We start from the raw sequence: 13,185 nt of genomic DNA on the forward strand, positions 1-13,185 counted from the left end.
ATAAACTAAATTTCTTCTTTTCTTCTTCTATTTGAATTTTTTTTTTTTTTTTTTTTTTTTTAATTTTTTTTTTTTTTTTTTTTTTTTTTTGTCTTGGTTTAGTTTTTAGTTATGTTTTAAGTTTTGATATTTTTGTTTTCTTCTTTCAATTAATTTGAGTATTTTGTTGTTTTCTTTGTTTATTTTTTTCCCAATGTGTTTTCCATTAGAAGTCGAAGATCATTAGCAATATTGAACGGAATTTTCAGCTATAAATTGTGCTGCCTGACAGCCAAGAAGCATCACAAGCTTTTGGAGCAGCGCACCGAGAGCTACTGAAACAACAACAAACCAACTGCAAAATCAAATCATTCGATTATCATCATGAAGGTAAAAGGATTTCTTGAAAGGACTCTGCCTGCGGCTGGCCGACTAACGTTTCCACTTTCAGGTCTTTGTCTGCTTGCTAGCCACCTTGGCTCTGGCTAATGCCGGACAACGCGGAGGTGCAGGAGGCGGTGGCTATCTGCCAGGCGGAGGACACGGCGGTGGCGGCGGCGGTGGTGGTGGCTTCAGAAATGGTGCCGGACTCATTTCGCATGTCTCGCAGTCTCACGGCAACACAAAGGTGCACATTGGTGGTGCTGGAGGTGGAGCTGGAGGCCATGGCGGTGCCGGAGCCTACGGCGGCGGCGGCGGTGGTGGTGGTGGCTGGCAGGGTGCCGGTGCTAGTGCTGGTGCTGGTGCTGGCGGCTGGCAGGGCGCCGGTGCTGGCGGTGGACGCGGAGGCTATGGTGGTGGCGGTGCAGGAGCCGGTGGCTGGCAAGGAGCAGGTGCTGGTGGCGGACGCGGCGGCGGCGGCTATGGCGGTGGTGCAGGTGCCGGTGGCTGGCAGGGAGCAGGTGCTGGTGGCGGACGCGGCGGCGGCTATGGCGGTGGTGCTGGTGCTGGCGCTGGTGGCTGGCAAGGTGGTGCTGGAGGTGCCGGCGGCAATGCTTGGGGCAATCCAGCCTCTTTCGACTATTCTGTGAACCATGGCGCTAGCTCCTCCGTCGGTGGCGGCTCTCGCGGTGGTGCTGGCTGGTGGAACGATTAAGAATACTCGCATTGCAAAACAAATTTGATAACCGAAACGAATAAATAATTGCTTAACTCTCATCGAAAAAATGAATTTGAATTCAAGAGAGCTGCCAGATCTTTGATATTGGCTGAATAGCTTTTATTGTACTTTAAGCTTTTGCATAGCTCGATAAAAGCTATCTTGAACAGAGCTTAGTTTCTTCAGCTAGCTAACGCTAGGGGGCGCCATATATGAGCAAGTTTTTTGTTTAAGTCTTTTGCGTCTTACAATTCAATGATCTTTTGAACTGCAGAGTGCGCTCGTTTCAGGCAGTACGTAAATTGGCCGGTAGAGGGCGTCCAGCGTGTCGGAATGTCTTTAACTGCAGATGGCGCCAGCGGTTAAGCCGACAAGTTCGTTGCTCAAGTCTTTCGTTAAAGGTAAAAACCTGTTCGCTTAACCATCTCGCGCTACTTGTACCGCATTCAGGCCGGGTTAATGAAGTTCAATGTCAGAGCGCGTCGCTTCGCTATGGAAAGCGAAAGTTGAGCTCCGGCTTGGACGAGCCCCAGTCCCAACGGTATCCATGGCGCGACAGCTCAGTGTCACGCGGCAAGGATAAAACTAAGCAGCCATGGCATGCGCCGGTCCAGCAGGCTGCATTCTATTGCAATCGATTGTCGAGCTGGTGCATTGGGATAGCAAAGCATCTAGCAATTAAATCGCTTTGTTTACGCTGCTGCTTTTGTTTGCCTTTGTTTGTATTTTATGTTGATTTATTGCCATCTCCACTCCACGTGTGTATGAATTTGACTTTGCTTTTTGCCTTTTTGATTTTCAGCTTCCGCCGTTTGCTTTTGTTTGAATCGTTTTGCATTTTGTATTTGCTTGATATTGAATTAGCAGTATAACCTGCGCGTGTGCGTGTGTGTGTTTGTGTGTGTGTGTGCGTGTTTGTTTGTTTCTTTGTGGTCTACTACTGTATGGTCATCTTGTCTCACATGAAACGTGGCGTCATCTTGTCTCACATGAAACGTGCCCAGAACCTTGGCCATTAGCCACAAGCCCACAAAATAATTACATAAGTAAATACACACAAACTGCTGTTGATTTTGAATTGTATTTTTATTATTTTTGAATTTATTTTCCACCCAGTTTGTGTATTTGCAATTGATGTGTTTTGGTGCTGTTCAACTGGTTTGCCAGCTAGCAAATATTTGCCGCATTGCATGTCTATCTTAAACACCAAGTAAACTTTACATGGCGGCATTGAGTGATGATCAAAAATATTTATTTATTTTTTTTTTTGTAATGTATGTAGCAAACAATAAATTAAAATTGGTTAATGAAAAATACATTCGATTTAAGGCGGCCAAGCTCAAGGACAGAGAAGTTCTTTACGAAAAATATGTAAAAGATATTAATATAAATATTAATGAACATTGGGGAAAAAATATTAAATTTTTAATTTTTTTTACTAATAAATTGATAAAATTAAAGTATGTATATATTTTTTGTTTTTTGAGTAAACAGGAATTTAAACCTGAGTTTTCAACAAACTTTTTAGATTATTTGTTTTTAGTTTATTTACAATTAACATTAAATATCTATAGAATTGTATAGCTATATGACATTTGCTATTTTTTTTACTACACATTAGCAACATGGCTTAATTGAAGTCTTATGCCCTTCTCTCAGCTACCGAGTTGGCTCTGTAACTGTTTCCAAACAGGATTATTCTAATGAACGTGGCTGCAATTATGGCCTCATATTTATGGGCTAGCGCTGCCTTTATTCTATTTCAGCAATTTCGATTTATATGTTTTGCATTCCCATCAATTAGCATTTGCACATATGTGTATGCCCATAGAGGCACACACATTCAAATATATGGATTTGCAAATATGGATAGTTATTTATGTGTACGTAATTGCTCTGGGAAGCTTTAGCTTGACAATCGTTTATGCAAATCGATTACAGCGCAGAGTGCTTTGCACACGTACATATATAGATTAAAGTACACACACACACACATGGATTCACATAGGTATGGCTTGCTTAAGTGCGAGCAGAATTTATAATATATGCCGCACGGCTGCATTAGGTTTAATTATTACTCTGCGCCAGCTGTAGTTTATGAGTGTCATCAATTCCGCAACCCTATAATGACAATGCTGGGTACCTGGCGAGGGTGGATCGAAAGCTAACTGAATGCGATGTTAGTGATGAACTCTAATTGAAGTAGAAATACATTAGTTTCAGGCAAAGTGAAATGAATATCATGGGAAAATACGAAAGACAATGAAAATCTCAATTGAATGTTGAGACAATTGAGAGTATTTATTGAGTATTTTTATAGTATATTGTATCAGTAGATAGTAAAGGAGAGTGTTAGCGTCGTCTACTACTATTAGCTGTAGTAATAATAGTCTAGTGTAGCAGTAGTTGCAGATAGTAGTAGTATATAGATAGAATAGTAGAGTAGTAGTAGTAAATAGTAGTTTAGTATGTAGGTAGTATAGTAGAAGAAGCAAATAGTAATTAAATTTAGATAGTGTGATATTGTGTTAGGAAGAGATAGTAGATAGTAGTAGTACTAGTAGTAGACAGTAATAGTAGTAGTAGTATTAGTAGTAGATGTTAATAGTAGTAGTAGTATGAGTAGTAGATAGTAATAGTAGTAGTAGTATTAGTAGTAGATGTTAATAGTAGTAGTAGTATGAGTAGTAGATAGTAATAGTAGTAGTAGTATTAGTAGTAGATAGTAATAGTAGAAGTAGTATTAGTAGTAGATAGTAATAGTAGAAGTAGAATTAGTAGAAGATATTAGTAGTATGTAGATACTATAGTATAGTATAGTAATAGTAGTAGTGATAGTAGTATAAGTATGTAGATAGTATAGTATAGTAATAGTAGTAGTGATATTAGTATAAGTATGTAGATAGTATAGGATAGTAATTGTAGTAGTATAAGTATGTAGATAGTATAGGATAGTAATAGTAGTAGTGGTAGTAGTACAGTATAATAGCTTTAGTAGATAGTAGTAGTATACTGATATTGTATACTACTATATATATATAGTACAGCAATAGTAGTAGATAGTAGTAGATAGATATTGTAGTATAGTAGCAGTAGTATACAGTAGAGTATATTGGCAGTATTTAGTTATGTATTGTGTATGGTTGAATTGTAAAGTAATAGAATAATTACATATAGTACGATAGAAGAATACTATAAGGTATAGAGTATGGTATTGGAGCATAATAGTATTCTATAATGGTAGGATCGTATTTCGTCGTATTGGTATATAGTAGTATAGTATGAGTTATATAATAATCAACTGTTTTAGTTAAATCCTCATCATTGTCATGAACAGACAGTTTTCTATGAACCAATAAAACGCCCCTCTCTCACATATGTTTGCGACGGCGAGACCACCACCAAAAAAAAAAAAAAATAGATAAACAAAAGATGAAAAGATGACTTCATAAACTGCAAGTTTGCATTCACTTTTATGCATTTGTGCATTTGGCCAGTAATTTTATACGAGTTAGTGCATAATTAAATATGATAATTTGATGAAAGCCTTCGAATTGAAGGCGATGCATGCGATGGGAACTACTTTTTACGATATCTGTCGCGGCTGTGGCTGTAATGGAAGTATAGTTCCATTGTAACGAAACGTGTTACGCGCCAGCCCAACGAATCTATCCCCATCTGTAGGTCGATCTAATGAACGTGCTGAAATAACAAAGGCACATGACTTTTTTTCTCTTAATTTTTGACCCGTGAGGCCCCCCCAAAAAAAACGCAAAAAAAATACAAACAAACGAAAAACAGGTTAAGAATATTGCCGAATACAAGGCGAAACAACTAAGCGTCGAAAGAAAAAAAATTGTGTATATACATATATACAGATGTGTGAATATATAATGTGACCTTAGATACAGATCGTAAAGCTAGCTAGATTTGTTTCAGTTTCAGCCAAGATGTTGTGCAATGCGAAATAATAAACATCACAGCTTTTTTTTCTTTGTACTTAGCTTAAATCACATTTTATAAATCATTTGCTATTCACTTTAACAACTTTAATTAATATTATAATGAATATATGTATATAATTTAAGTGCTCGTAAAACTCGAGTTATCAGTCCATTGCGGATGCTTCGTATAGCATTAAATTAGCTGGAAATTATCACTTTTATTTATTATGGTTTTATTTATTTTATAGGTATATATCGTATAGCTGTTAATAGAAGAAGTTCCGTTATTGTTTTACTCTTTCTACACATAATTAACTTCATTATTAGTATATTTTTGTGTGTGTTTTTTTTTTTTCAATTTCAATGTGAATAAATTAAGTTAAGCTAGAGACGAAAAAAAAATGTTTGACTGGTAAATATTATTTTGTCTTTTTGTTATTGTAATATTTGACGAAAAACGAAAGAAAAAAAAATTAAAGTAAACATATCAATTATAGGAAATAGGGAATTATTCTATAGCTGACCTTAAGAGTTGCCTAATTGGCATATATCAAAGGCGAACTGAAGATTTCCTTAATCGATATGGCTAATGAATCAATTGTTACAGCTGACACGCAGCATATACATATACATATATCTCGCTCCATAAATAATAATCAAATATAGCTAGTTTTTGTCGTTTTATTAAACACCCCCCATAGAAGCGTAGCTTAGCATAAATATTCTTTAAGCCTCAAAGTGCATTGAACTTGGCAAGCTGTCAGTCTCTATAAGTAAGGTACATAGGCCTCGCTATGTATGTATACATATGTATGTGCCTAAGTCTGTATATATGTATGTCTATACATACTGACAAGTCTATTGGCTATGCAAATATGTGCCAAAACATTGACAGCGCCTAAACGTGGAGCATGAGCTTGTCCAAGAACCGGTTCTGGATTGCGCCTATTTTTAAACGATGATGCTGATGGGAACGTTCTGACAGTGGGTCAAGCCTATGCTCGATACTAACTGTAGCGCTCCGGTCAGTAGCTACTCGCTTCCTGATTACTTGATCTATCGTTACAGTTTTGTCGTTTCGCCAGCTTCCATCTGCCCGCTGGCAGACCTTGAGCAGAACAACGGCCGAGCCAAAGAGCTGACAAGCTGAAGAGCTAAAGAGCTGATGTCTACTGCTTGAGTGGCCTGTCAAAATATCATTTATCAATTGTGCAAGCTCTCAGCTCAGCTTGACAAACTGTCCATTGCTTGTTGATACTCTGTTTTAGGTCTTACAGTGCTCATGCGATCAAACGGCGTTAATTTGTTTGATTTGTGGCCCAAGCTCGATGCTAACTAATATTTGAGCAGATGCCGAACATGCGTGGAATTGATTGATGACTGGCATATACCCTCTTCTGGCAGGAGTGAATGGCGTCGAGAATACTCCTCTTATTTATTAGAAATATTATATAGAGAAATCTTTGTTATATTTGCTCTCTATTTAAAATTGGCTTAAGCTGCGATTTGTTTAATAAAATATAAATATTTTTAATATTTTTATGAATCAAATTTGATTTTTCTTCAACTCAATTTCATGTAAAAGCTTTTTGACACTACTCTGATTGCCCTTCAACATAATTATATAGCATACCCAACGCTTATTCGCCGATTCTAGGGTATTCACAATGACCAAGTCCAAGTCGCGCATGCGTAAAGATTTGCATAGTTATCGGAGACAATCAGCAAACAAAGGCCCGTCGGCAGCTGCTCAAAATATCTTCAGCATCGTCGCACATACATATGTATACATACATACATCAATGTGGGTTATTAATTCTATTAATTGCTTAAACGATCAAAGGCAACTAATTGCTGAAGTCAAGCTCGTGGCACGAGCGTTCGTGAGTTCAACTGCAGCCTTAGATCTTCAAGCATATGCAAATCTTAAGAGTTCATCTCTGTATCGAATTCGTGCGCTCGTGTCTCTGCTGCTCTCACGCGCCCATCTCTACGCATCAGCACTTGCTCTATCTACTCCCTGTGAGGCTGAATCTGTTGCTGATGCTGGGCATTGAAAAGCGTGCTATTGATTTATTCATGCTTTGCGATACTCGTATTTTGGCTTAGAGTATTGATTCCGTGCACGTTTTTTGGTATAAATGCTTGTGGGCATCATGGCTGTAGAGGTAGTCAACGCTTCTGTTTGTCTTGAGCACCATATCCAAATCAAAATTCAGATCGTCTTCGAGATCCGAGCTTAGAGCAAAATGAAACCGTTCGCATGCATCTTCGTTATCCTTGTTGCCCTGCTGGCCGGCAGCCAGGCCACATTCGATAGTCTCCTGGGCGGTGGTGGCGGCGGCGGCGGCGGTGGCAATATCAATGGCGCTGGTGGTGCTGGCGGCATTGTCCAGCTGCTGCAGAGCAAACTGGGCAGTCTTGGCGGCGGTCTGGGCGGCGGTCAGAGCGGAGGACTTGGCGGAGGACTTGGCGGTGGACTTGGTGGTGGACTTGGCGGCGGACTCGCCAGCAAGCTTGGTGGCGGAGGCGCTGTTGGTGGCGGCTACTCGGGCGCACGTTCCGGCGGCTACTCTGCTGGCCCAGCCCGCGCCTACTCTGCTGGCCCATCTCGTGCCTACTCAGCTCCATCCAAGGTCGTCATCCTGGAGGTGGTCAACCAGGGACAGAGCGGCGGCTACTCCAGCGGCGGTGGTTATGGTGGCTACTCGGGCGGCTACGCTCGCTCCTCCGGTGGTTCGGGCTGGAACAAGGGCTGGTAAACGGCCTCAGGCTCAAGTTCAAACAGGGAGTTTGGCTAGCATCTGCAATGTTTTCCAATTATTTCTAAGTTCCAAGTTTTTTTTTTTTGTTTGTTTATTAAATGATTTTATATGTTAAAAGTGATCAATTTTTTTTGTTAATCTTAAGCTGAATACAAACTGAGAAATATGAATTGATATTGACGGTTTTTAAATGAGGCATCGCCGTCTAAAACTGGTTGGGAACGGCTTCCTGATTGACCCATTGTCCAATAAGGTGAGCTCACGGCAGAGGCAACTGGCTGTCGGCTAGAGGCCGTCTTGACTGAATAGCCCACACTTGATTGGCATCCATTGCAATTGAGGGGGCCACTAATGCGACATTTATAGTCGGCCGTCAATTGGCCCAAAAGCGCAGACAATTCGGCCATTTAGCCCAGTTGGGCTCCGTTGCTGCTGCAATCGGTCGACAGTTAAACGCTTTGTTACGGAATTCGCAGTTCGAGGCAATTGATTGATTGCCGGCCATTGATAGATCTGCTAAATTGGCAACGAAATCGATAGCACAAAGCACCGATTTTGATTTAATGCCGCCCATGAAAATTCACAAGTCTCCTACCGCAAAGCAACGACAAGCACGGACAAAGAGTCAACAGGTTCAGCTTCGGCTTTGCATTTGTATTCAACTGAACGACTGGGGGCAGTCGCAGTCGCAGCGCAGTCGCGCAGCACAGCGCGCAGTACAATCTTGCATCGTTGGCAGAGCTGTAACAGTACTACGCCTGTTACCCTGTAGACAGTGAGTAACTCTGCATATGTCTACCGTCAGCTTTAAGCGTTTTTCTATTTTTATTTGAGTTTATACACCTTGGTGTTGTTTAGTGAGTTTTCTCTGGTAGTCTATGGTTGTTAAGCCACTTTAAGATTTGTAGTTCTTTTTAGGGATTTAAAATTACTTTCCATTTTTCTTAGGGGTGGATTTCAGGGGTTTTCTTCTTTTTCTTATTCTTTGGGGGGGGGGGATTCTTTGGAGGAGTACGGGGAGGGGGATTTTTTATGGGGAGGAGGGTATGATTATGAGGGGAGGGGGACTCTTGGGAGAGGAGGATGGGAAGGATTCTTTAGGGAGGAGGAGGGAGGAGGGGAGGAGGGAGGAGGGAGGAGGGAGGAGGGAGGAGGAGGAGGAGGAGGGAGGTTCGGGAGGAGGAGGAGGGAGGAGGGAGGAGGGAGGAGGGAGGAGGGGAGGAGGGAGGAGGGAGGAGAGGAGGAGGGAGGAGGGAGGAGGGGAGGAGGGAGGAGGAGGAGGGAGGAGGAGGAGGAGGGAGGAGGGGAGGAGGAGGGAGGAGGGAGGAGGGAGGAGGGAGGAGGGAGGAGGGAGGAGGGGAGGAGGGAGGAGGGAGGATTGGGAGGAGGGTGAGGAGGAGGGGGAGGAGGGAGGAGGAGGAGGAGGAGGGAGGGGGAGGAGAGGGAGGAGGGAGGATGGCCTCTATCTATTTATTCTTTAGGATTCTTTTGAGGATCGGGATTGTGATCTGGTCGTTATTTAGGGTTTCTGACATTTATTCTTAGAAGATTTAGATTTATGTATCTATTCTTCTTAGTGATTTCTTATGTAGGGTTAGGAGTTTAGTTTATCTTTTATTACCTTCTTTCTTCTATTTATTATGTACTTATTATTCTTTATTTTCTATTCTTAAGTTCTTTTTTGTATAACTTATTTCTTCTTTCTTCTTTCTTTTTCTTTCTTTCTTCTTTTCATTTGTCTTACATTATTTCTTCTATTTTTTTTTTTTTCTTTCCTCTTCTCCTTTTTTTTACCGCTCTCTGCCGTTCAACCTGCCTCAACTTGAAAATAAAAAATTTAAAACTGACTAAGAAAATATTCAAATTTCAATATCTTTGCCCTGGCAAGTTCATTGTATAATTCATAGCACTTAATATTGATGGCCTGAGTGATTGATCGCTGTGCCGTTGACCCGATTTTAGAGTCCGACACGAAACTGTTGCAAGCTGTGTGGCAACAGCAGCAGCAGCAGCAACAGTAGCTGCAGCAGCAGCACGTGTGCAGCCAGCGGCTGGCTCATTGATTATGAGTGCTACAAAGCTCAGCTGTGCTCGGTTAATGGCAGCCACAAAGAATGGGCCGTCTGTCAATCGATTTGCCCCCAAAGAGTTGTTACATAAAAATGGCGCGCCAATAAATCGATGCCGGCTGGCCTGGCCAGAATCTACAGTCTGGGCTGCGTCAGGTGGAAGGTTTGGGGCGTTGCACTGCCAACAACAATAGATGGCCGCAAAGTGTACGAAATTGAAAGTTGGCATAATGAGGGCCGACTGCACGGAGCTCCAAGAACGGAGCGAGCGCCAGATTTGGCAATTACAGCTGATTACACTGCAGCGACGTCGCTGTCAACAACAACAGCAGCAGCAGCAGCAGCAACAACAGCAACAACAGCAACAGCTGCAGCGGCGTTGACGAGGCGACGGCAACAACAGCATCTGCATTGCTGCTGGCGGTTAGAATCTTAGATGCGCTGCACTCGGCTGGCTGTATAAATAGCCGTGAGTGCGCCCAGTTGTAAATTAGTTAGTGCACAGCAGCAACATCAGCAGCAACAGCAACAGCAACATCAGGCAGCAGCAACAACAACAGACAGCAACAACAACTTCTCTCGCCAAGATGCAGTCGATACGTCGCTTGGTTCTTGTCGGGCTCTTGGCCGCGCTGAGCCTCTGCGCTTTTGCTAAGCCACATGGCTGGAGCAGTGGAGGTGGTGGTGGTAGCGGCTGGTCGTCGGGTGGCGGCGGTGGCTGGTCCTCGGGTGGCGGTGGAGGCGGCGGCTGGAAGAGCGGCGGTGGCTCGTCTGGCTGGTCATCGGGCGGTGGTGGAGGCAGCGGCTGGCCTAGTGGTGGTGGCGGCGGTGGTGGCTGGAAGAGCGGCGGTGGCTCCTCTGGCTGGTCATCGGGAGGCGGCTCCTCTGGCTGGCCCAGCAAGATAAGCATCAGCGCCTGGCCGTCCAGCGGCGGCGGCGGCGGCGGTAGCAGCGGTTGGTCCTCAGGCGGAGGCGGCGGTGGCTGGAAGAGCGGCGGAGGCGGCGGCAGTGGTGGCTGGAAACTCAGCTCCGGCGGCGGTGGCGGCGGCGGCGGCCTGGGCGCTGGTTGGTCTAGCGCCTTGTCTAGCCTCTCTGGCTGGAAATCTCAAGCGCTGTCTGGTCTTAGCAGCGGCTGGAAGTCTGGCGGCGGTGGTGGCGGCGGCTGGAAATCTGGCGGAGGCGGCGGCGGCGGCTGGAAAAGCGGCGGAGGAGGCGGTGGCGGCTGGAAAAGCGGCGGTGGTGGTTGGTCCTCCGGCGGCTCAAGCGGCGGCTGGAGCTGGTAGAAATCCGTCCATAAGAAAACACTGAGGCGACACTTAAAAGGATCTGCAACTGTACATAAAAAAAATAATCTCTAATGCTTTATCTAGCAAGTTTTTTTTTTTATTTTTTTAAACCTCAATAAATATATACGATAATCCAAAATATGTGAACATTTGCGGGAAAAGCCACGTGAAGGAGTTAAGAGTTGGAGAAGACAGAGAGAAAAAGAGAGAGAAAGAGTGAGTTCAAGGAACTTTTTTAGGCAATGAAAGTGCTAGTCGTATATACCCAACATGAGAGCTATTTCCAGTCATAGTTATCATGCATATGATGCCACTCATTTTATATTCATACATTTTATATCATATCATATCATCCTTTCGTCAATTAAGGTGAGGGAACTGCGTATGTTGTTTCCAACCAATGCCCGTGCTGCTGTCCGTCCGTCCGACTGTTCGTATGAATGCAAACCATATCGAAACTGCTGAAACTTGAGACTGGAAATTCGAAATATACTCTCGTGCGTCAGCAGTCTTCCAATAGATCTAATACCTTGGCCAACAAGAGGCTATAGACTAAATGGCTTAGCCAAGACTTATTATGGACCACTTGAGCTAGGGCACATCCGTATCTCACTATCAGATCTCAGCTGATCATCTAATATTAGATAGGATAGTTAATTCCATGAAATCCAACTGTTTATGGATAACTTTTATTGAACGAGAATACTTTATGATAATATTCAGCTATTTTAGTAGGTCTTATATGTTAGAATGAGCGAAAACAGAACTTTTCCTGCCCTTAGAACATAACATGCTGCGTCATCTAAGAAAGGGAATTAGTCAATTCCAGCTGCTTTAAAGTTTTTACCTATTTTATAGCTGCAATATTGCATATTGGATTGATTGTGAGCTGATGATGAGCAATCTAGTCCAGTTGATCGACTAATCCAAAACAAAGACTTGCTGTAGAGCCTGTAGAGCATAATCCAAGACAACGTCGAGATGCTTATGCCTATAGTGCCATATTTTATATATACCTGCCAGGCAAGAAAATCTTCAAAAATGATCATATATTACGTTCCTCGAGCGCAACATCTTCCCTTGAATAAACACTTCAGTAACTTTTAGCAAAATGAACATTTCTTTATTAGTACATATAAACATAGAGTATGGGAGAGGAATGAGAAACTTTGGGCACTACTAGGTAGATAGCAAAAAAAAAAACGTTAGTTATAGCACTTGTGGGAGTCGCCTCTAGCTCTAAGTCTAGATGCCGTAGAACACATGTTAGCCGAGGGAGCAGCCGGAGTATTTACATTTCGTTTCGTCTTGGAGTTCTCGTTGCTGTGGCTCTGGAGTGCGGTTTACCAGCCACCACCGCCGTGCTTGCCACCACCTCCACCGCCACCGCCGTGCTTGCCGCCACCGCCTCCATAGCCGCCACCGCCGCCGCCTCCGCCGTGCTTGCCGCCGCCTCCGTTACCACCTTGCCAGGACACCGAGCTGCCCCGATTGCCGGCCAGGGACTTGCCGCCACCACCGCCGCCGCCGTATCCACCCTGACCGCCGCTGCCTCCTCCGCTCTTTTGCCAGCCACCGCCGCCGCCGCCGCCTCCGCCATTCTTCTGCCAGCCGCCTTTACCGCCGCCGCCGCCGCCACCACCGTAGCCACCTCCGCCGCCGCCGCCACCACCCAGCAAACCAGCCGAGGCGATGGCGAACATGAGAGCGCACAGGAATACGACGAGCAGAGCGTAGCGCATGTTGAGCTGTAGAATCCTTCGATAGATGAACTGTTCTGGAACTGTTTTGGAGCTGTTGCTGTTGGCGCTGTTAGAACCTTAGCTTCACTGATGCCATTACCGGGCCCAGCGCAGCGCTTTTATAGCCGTCAAAGGTGCACGGAATAAGTCAAGCTCCCGCTGAGTCATGCTGCTCCCAAACACTGATTGGGCATAAAACTAAGGCAATGTGAGATGCGATCAGCCTCTGTCTGTGTGCGTGTGTGAGTGTGTGAGTGTGGGTGTGTGAGTGTGTGGCGGAGCGACGCACCCAAAGGCTACT

The 13,185-nt window shown here is 43.9% G+C and overlaps 4 protein-coding genes across 7 annotated transcripts; 3 read left to right on the forward strand and 1 right to left on the reverse strand.

Moving 5' to 3' along the window:
• The first annotated feature begins 219 nt into the window (after positions 1–219).
• LOC108658753 (uncharacterized) lies at positions 220–1,146 on the forward strand. Its single transcript, XM_030390096.2, has 2 exons — positions 220–369; positions 431–1,146. The coding sequence occupies exons 1-2, from the start codon at positions 364–366 to the stop codon at positions 1,073–1,075; spliced, it is 651 nt and encodes a 216-aa protein (XP_030245956.1). The 5' UTR covers positions 220–363; the 3' UTR covers positions 1,076–1,146.
• A 5,913-nt stretch (positions 1,147–7,059) lies between these two features.
• LOC115565105 (uncharacterized) lies at positions 7,060–7,961 on the forward strand. Its single transcript, XM_030390099.2, has one exon. It carries the CDS (start codon positions 7,272–7,274, stop codon positions 7,782–7,784), a length of 513 nt encoding a protein of 170 aa, XP_030245959.1. The 5' UTR covers positions 7,060–7,271; the 3' UTR covers positions 7,785–7,961.
• Positions 7,962–10,033: 2,072 nt separating this feature from the next.
• On the forward strand, positions 10,034–11,291 carry LOC149090693 (uncharacterized). Of its 4 annotated transcripts, none has more exons than XM_089264199.1 (2): positions 10,039–10,556; positions 10,671–11,290. In XM_089264199.1, the coding sequence occupies exons 1-2, from the start codon at positions 10,444–10,446 to the stop codon at positions 11,137–11,139; spliced, it is 582 nt and encodes a 193-aa protein (XP_089120325.1). In that variant the 5' UTR covers positions 10,039–10,443; the 3' UTR covers positions 11,140–11,290. The 4 variants fall into 4 exon arrangements, with proteins under 4 accessions (XP_089120322.1, XP_089120325.1, XP_089120324.1 ...); XM_089264198.1 differs by having other exon boundaries at positions 10,042–10,570; positions 10,655–11,290; XM_089264197.1 differs by having other exon boundaries at positions 10,043–10,577; positions 10,659–11,290.
• A 952-nt stretch (positions 11,292–12,243) lies between these two features.
• LOC108656090 (uncharacterized) lies at positions 12,244–13,001 on the reverse strand. Its single transcript, XM_030388739.2, has one exon. It carries the CDS (start codon positions 12,882–12,884, stop codon positions 12,486–12,488), a length of 399 nt encoding a protein of 132 aa, XP_030244599.2. The 5' UTR covers positions 12,885–13,001; the 3' UTR covers positions 12,244–12,485.
• Positions 13,002–13,185: the final 184 nt, after the last annotated feature.

The sequence above is a fragment of the Drosophila navojoa genome, chromosome X, assembly GCF_054131105.1.
Source record: "Drosophila navojoa isolate 15081-1374.11 chromosome X, UAZ_NAV_1.0, whole genome shotgun sequence".
Taxonomy (NCBI): Eukaryota; Metazoa; Arthropoda; class Insecta; order Diptera; family Drosophilidae; genus Drosophila; species Drosophila navojoa.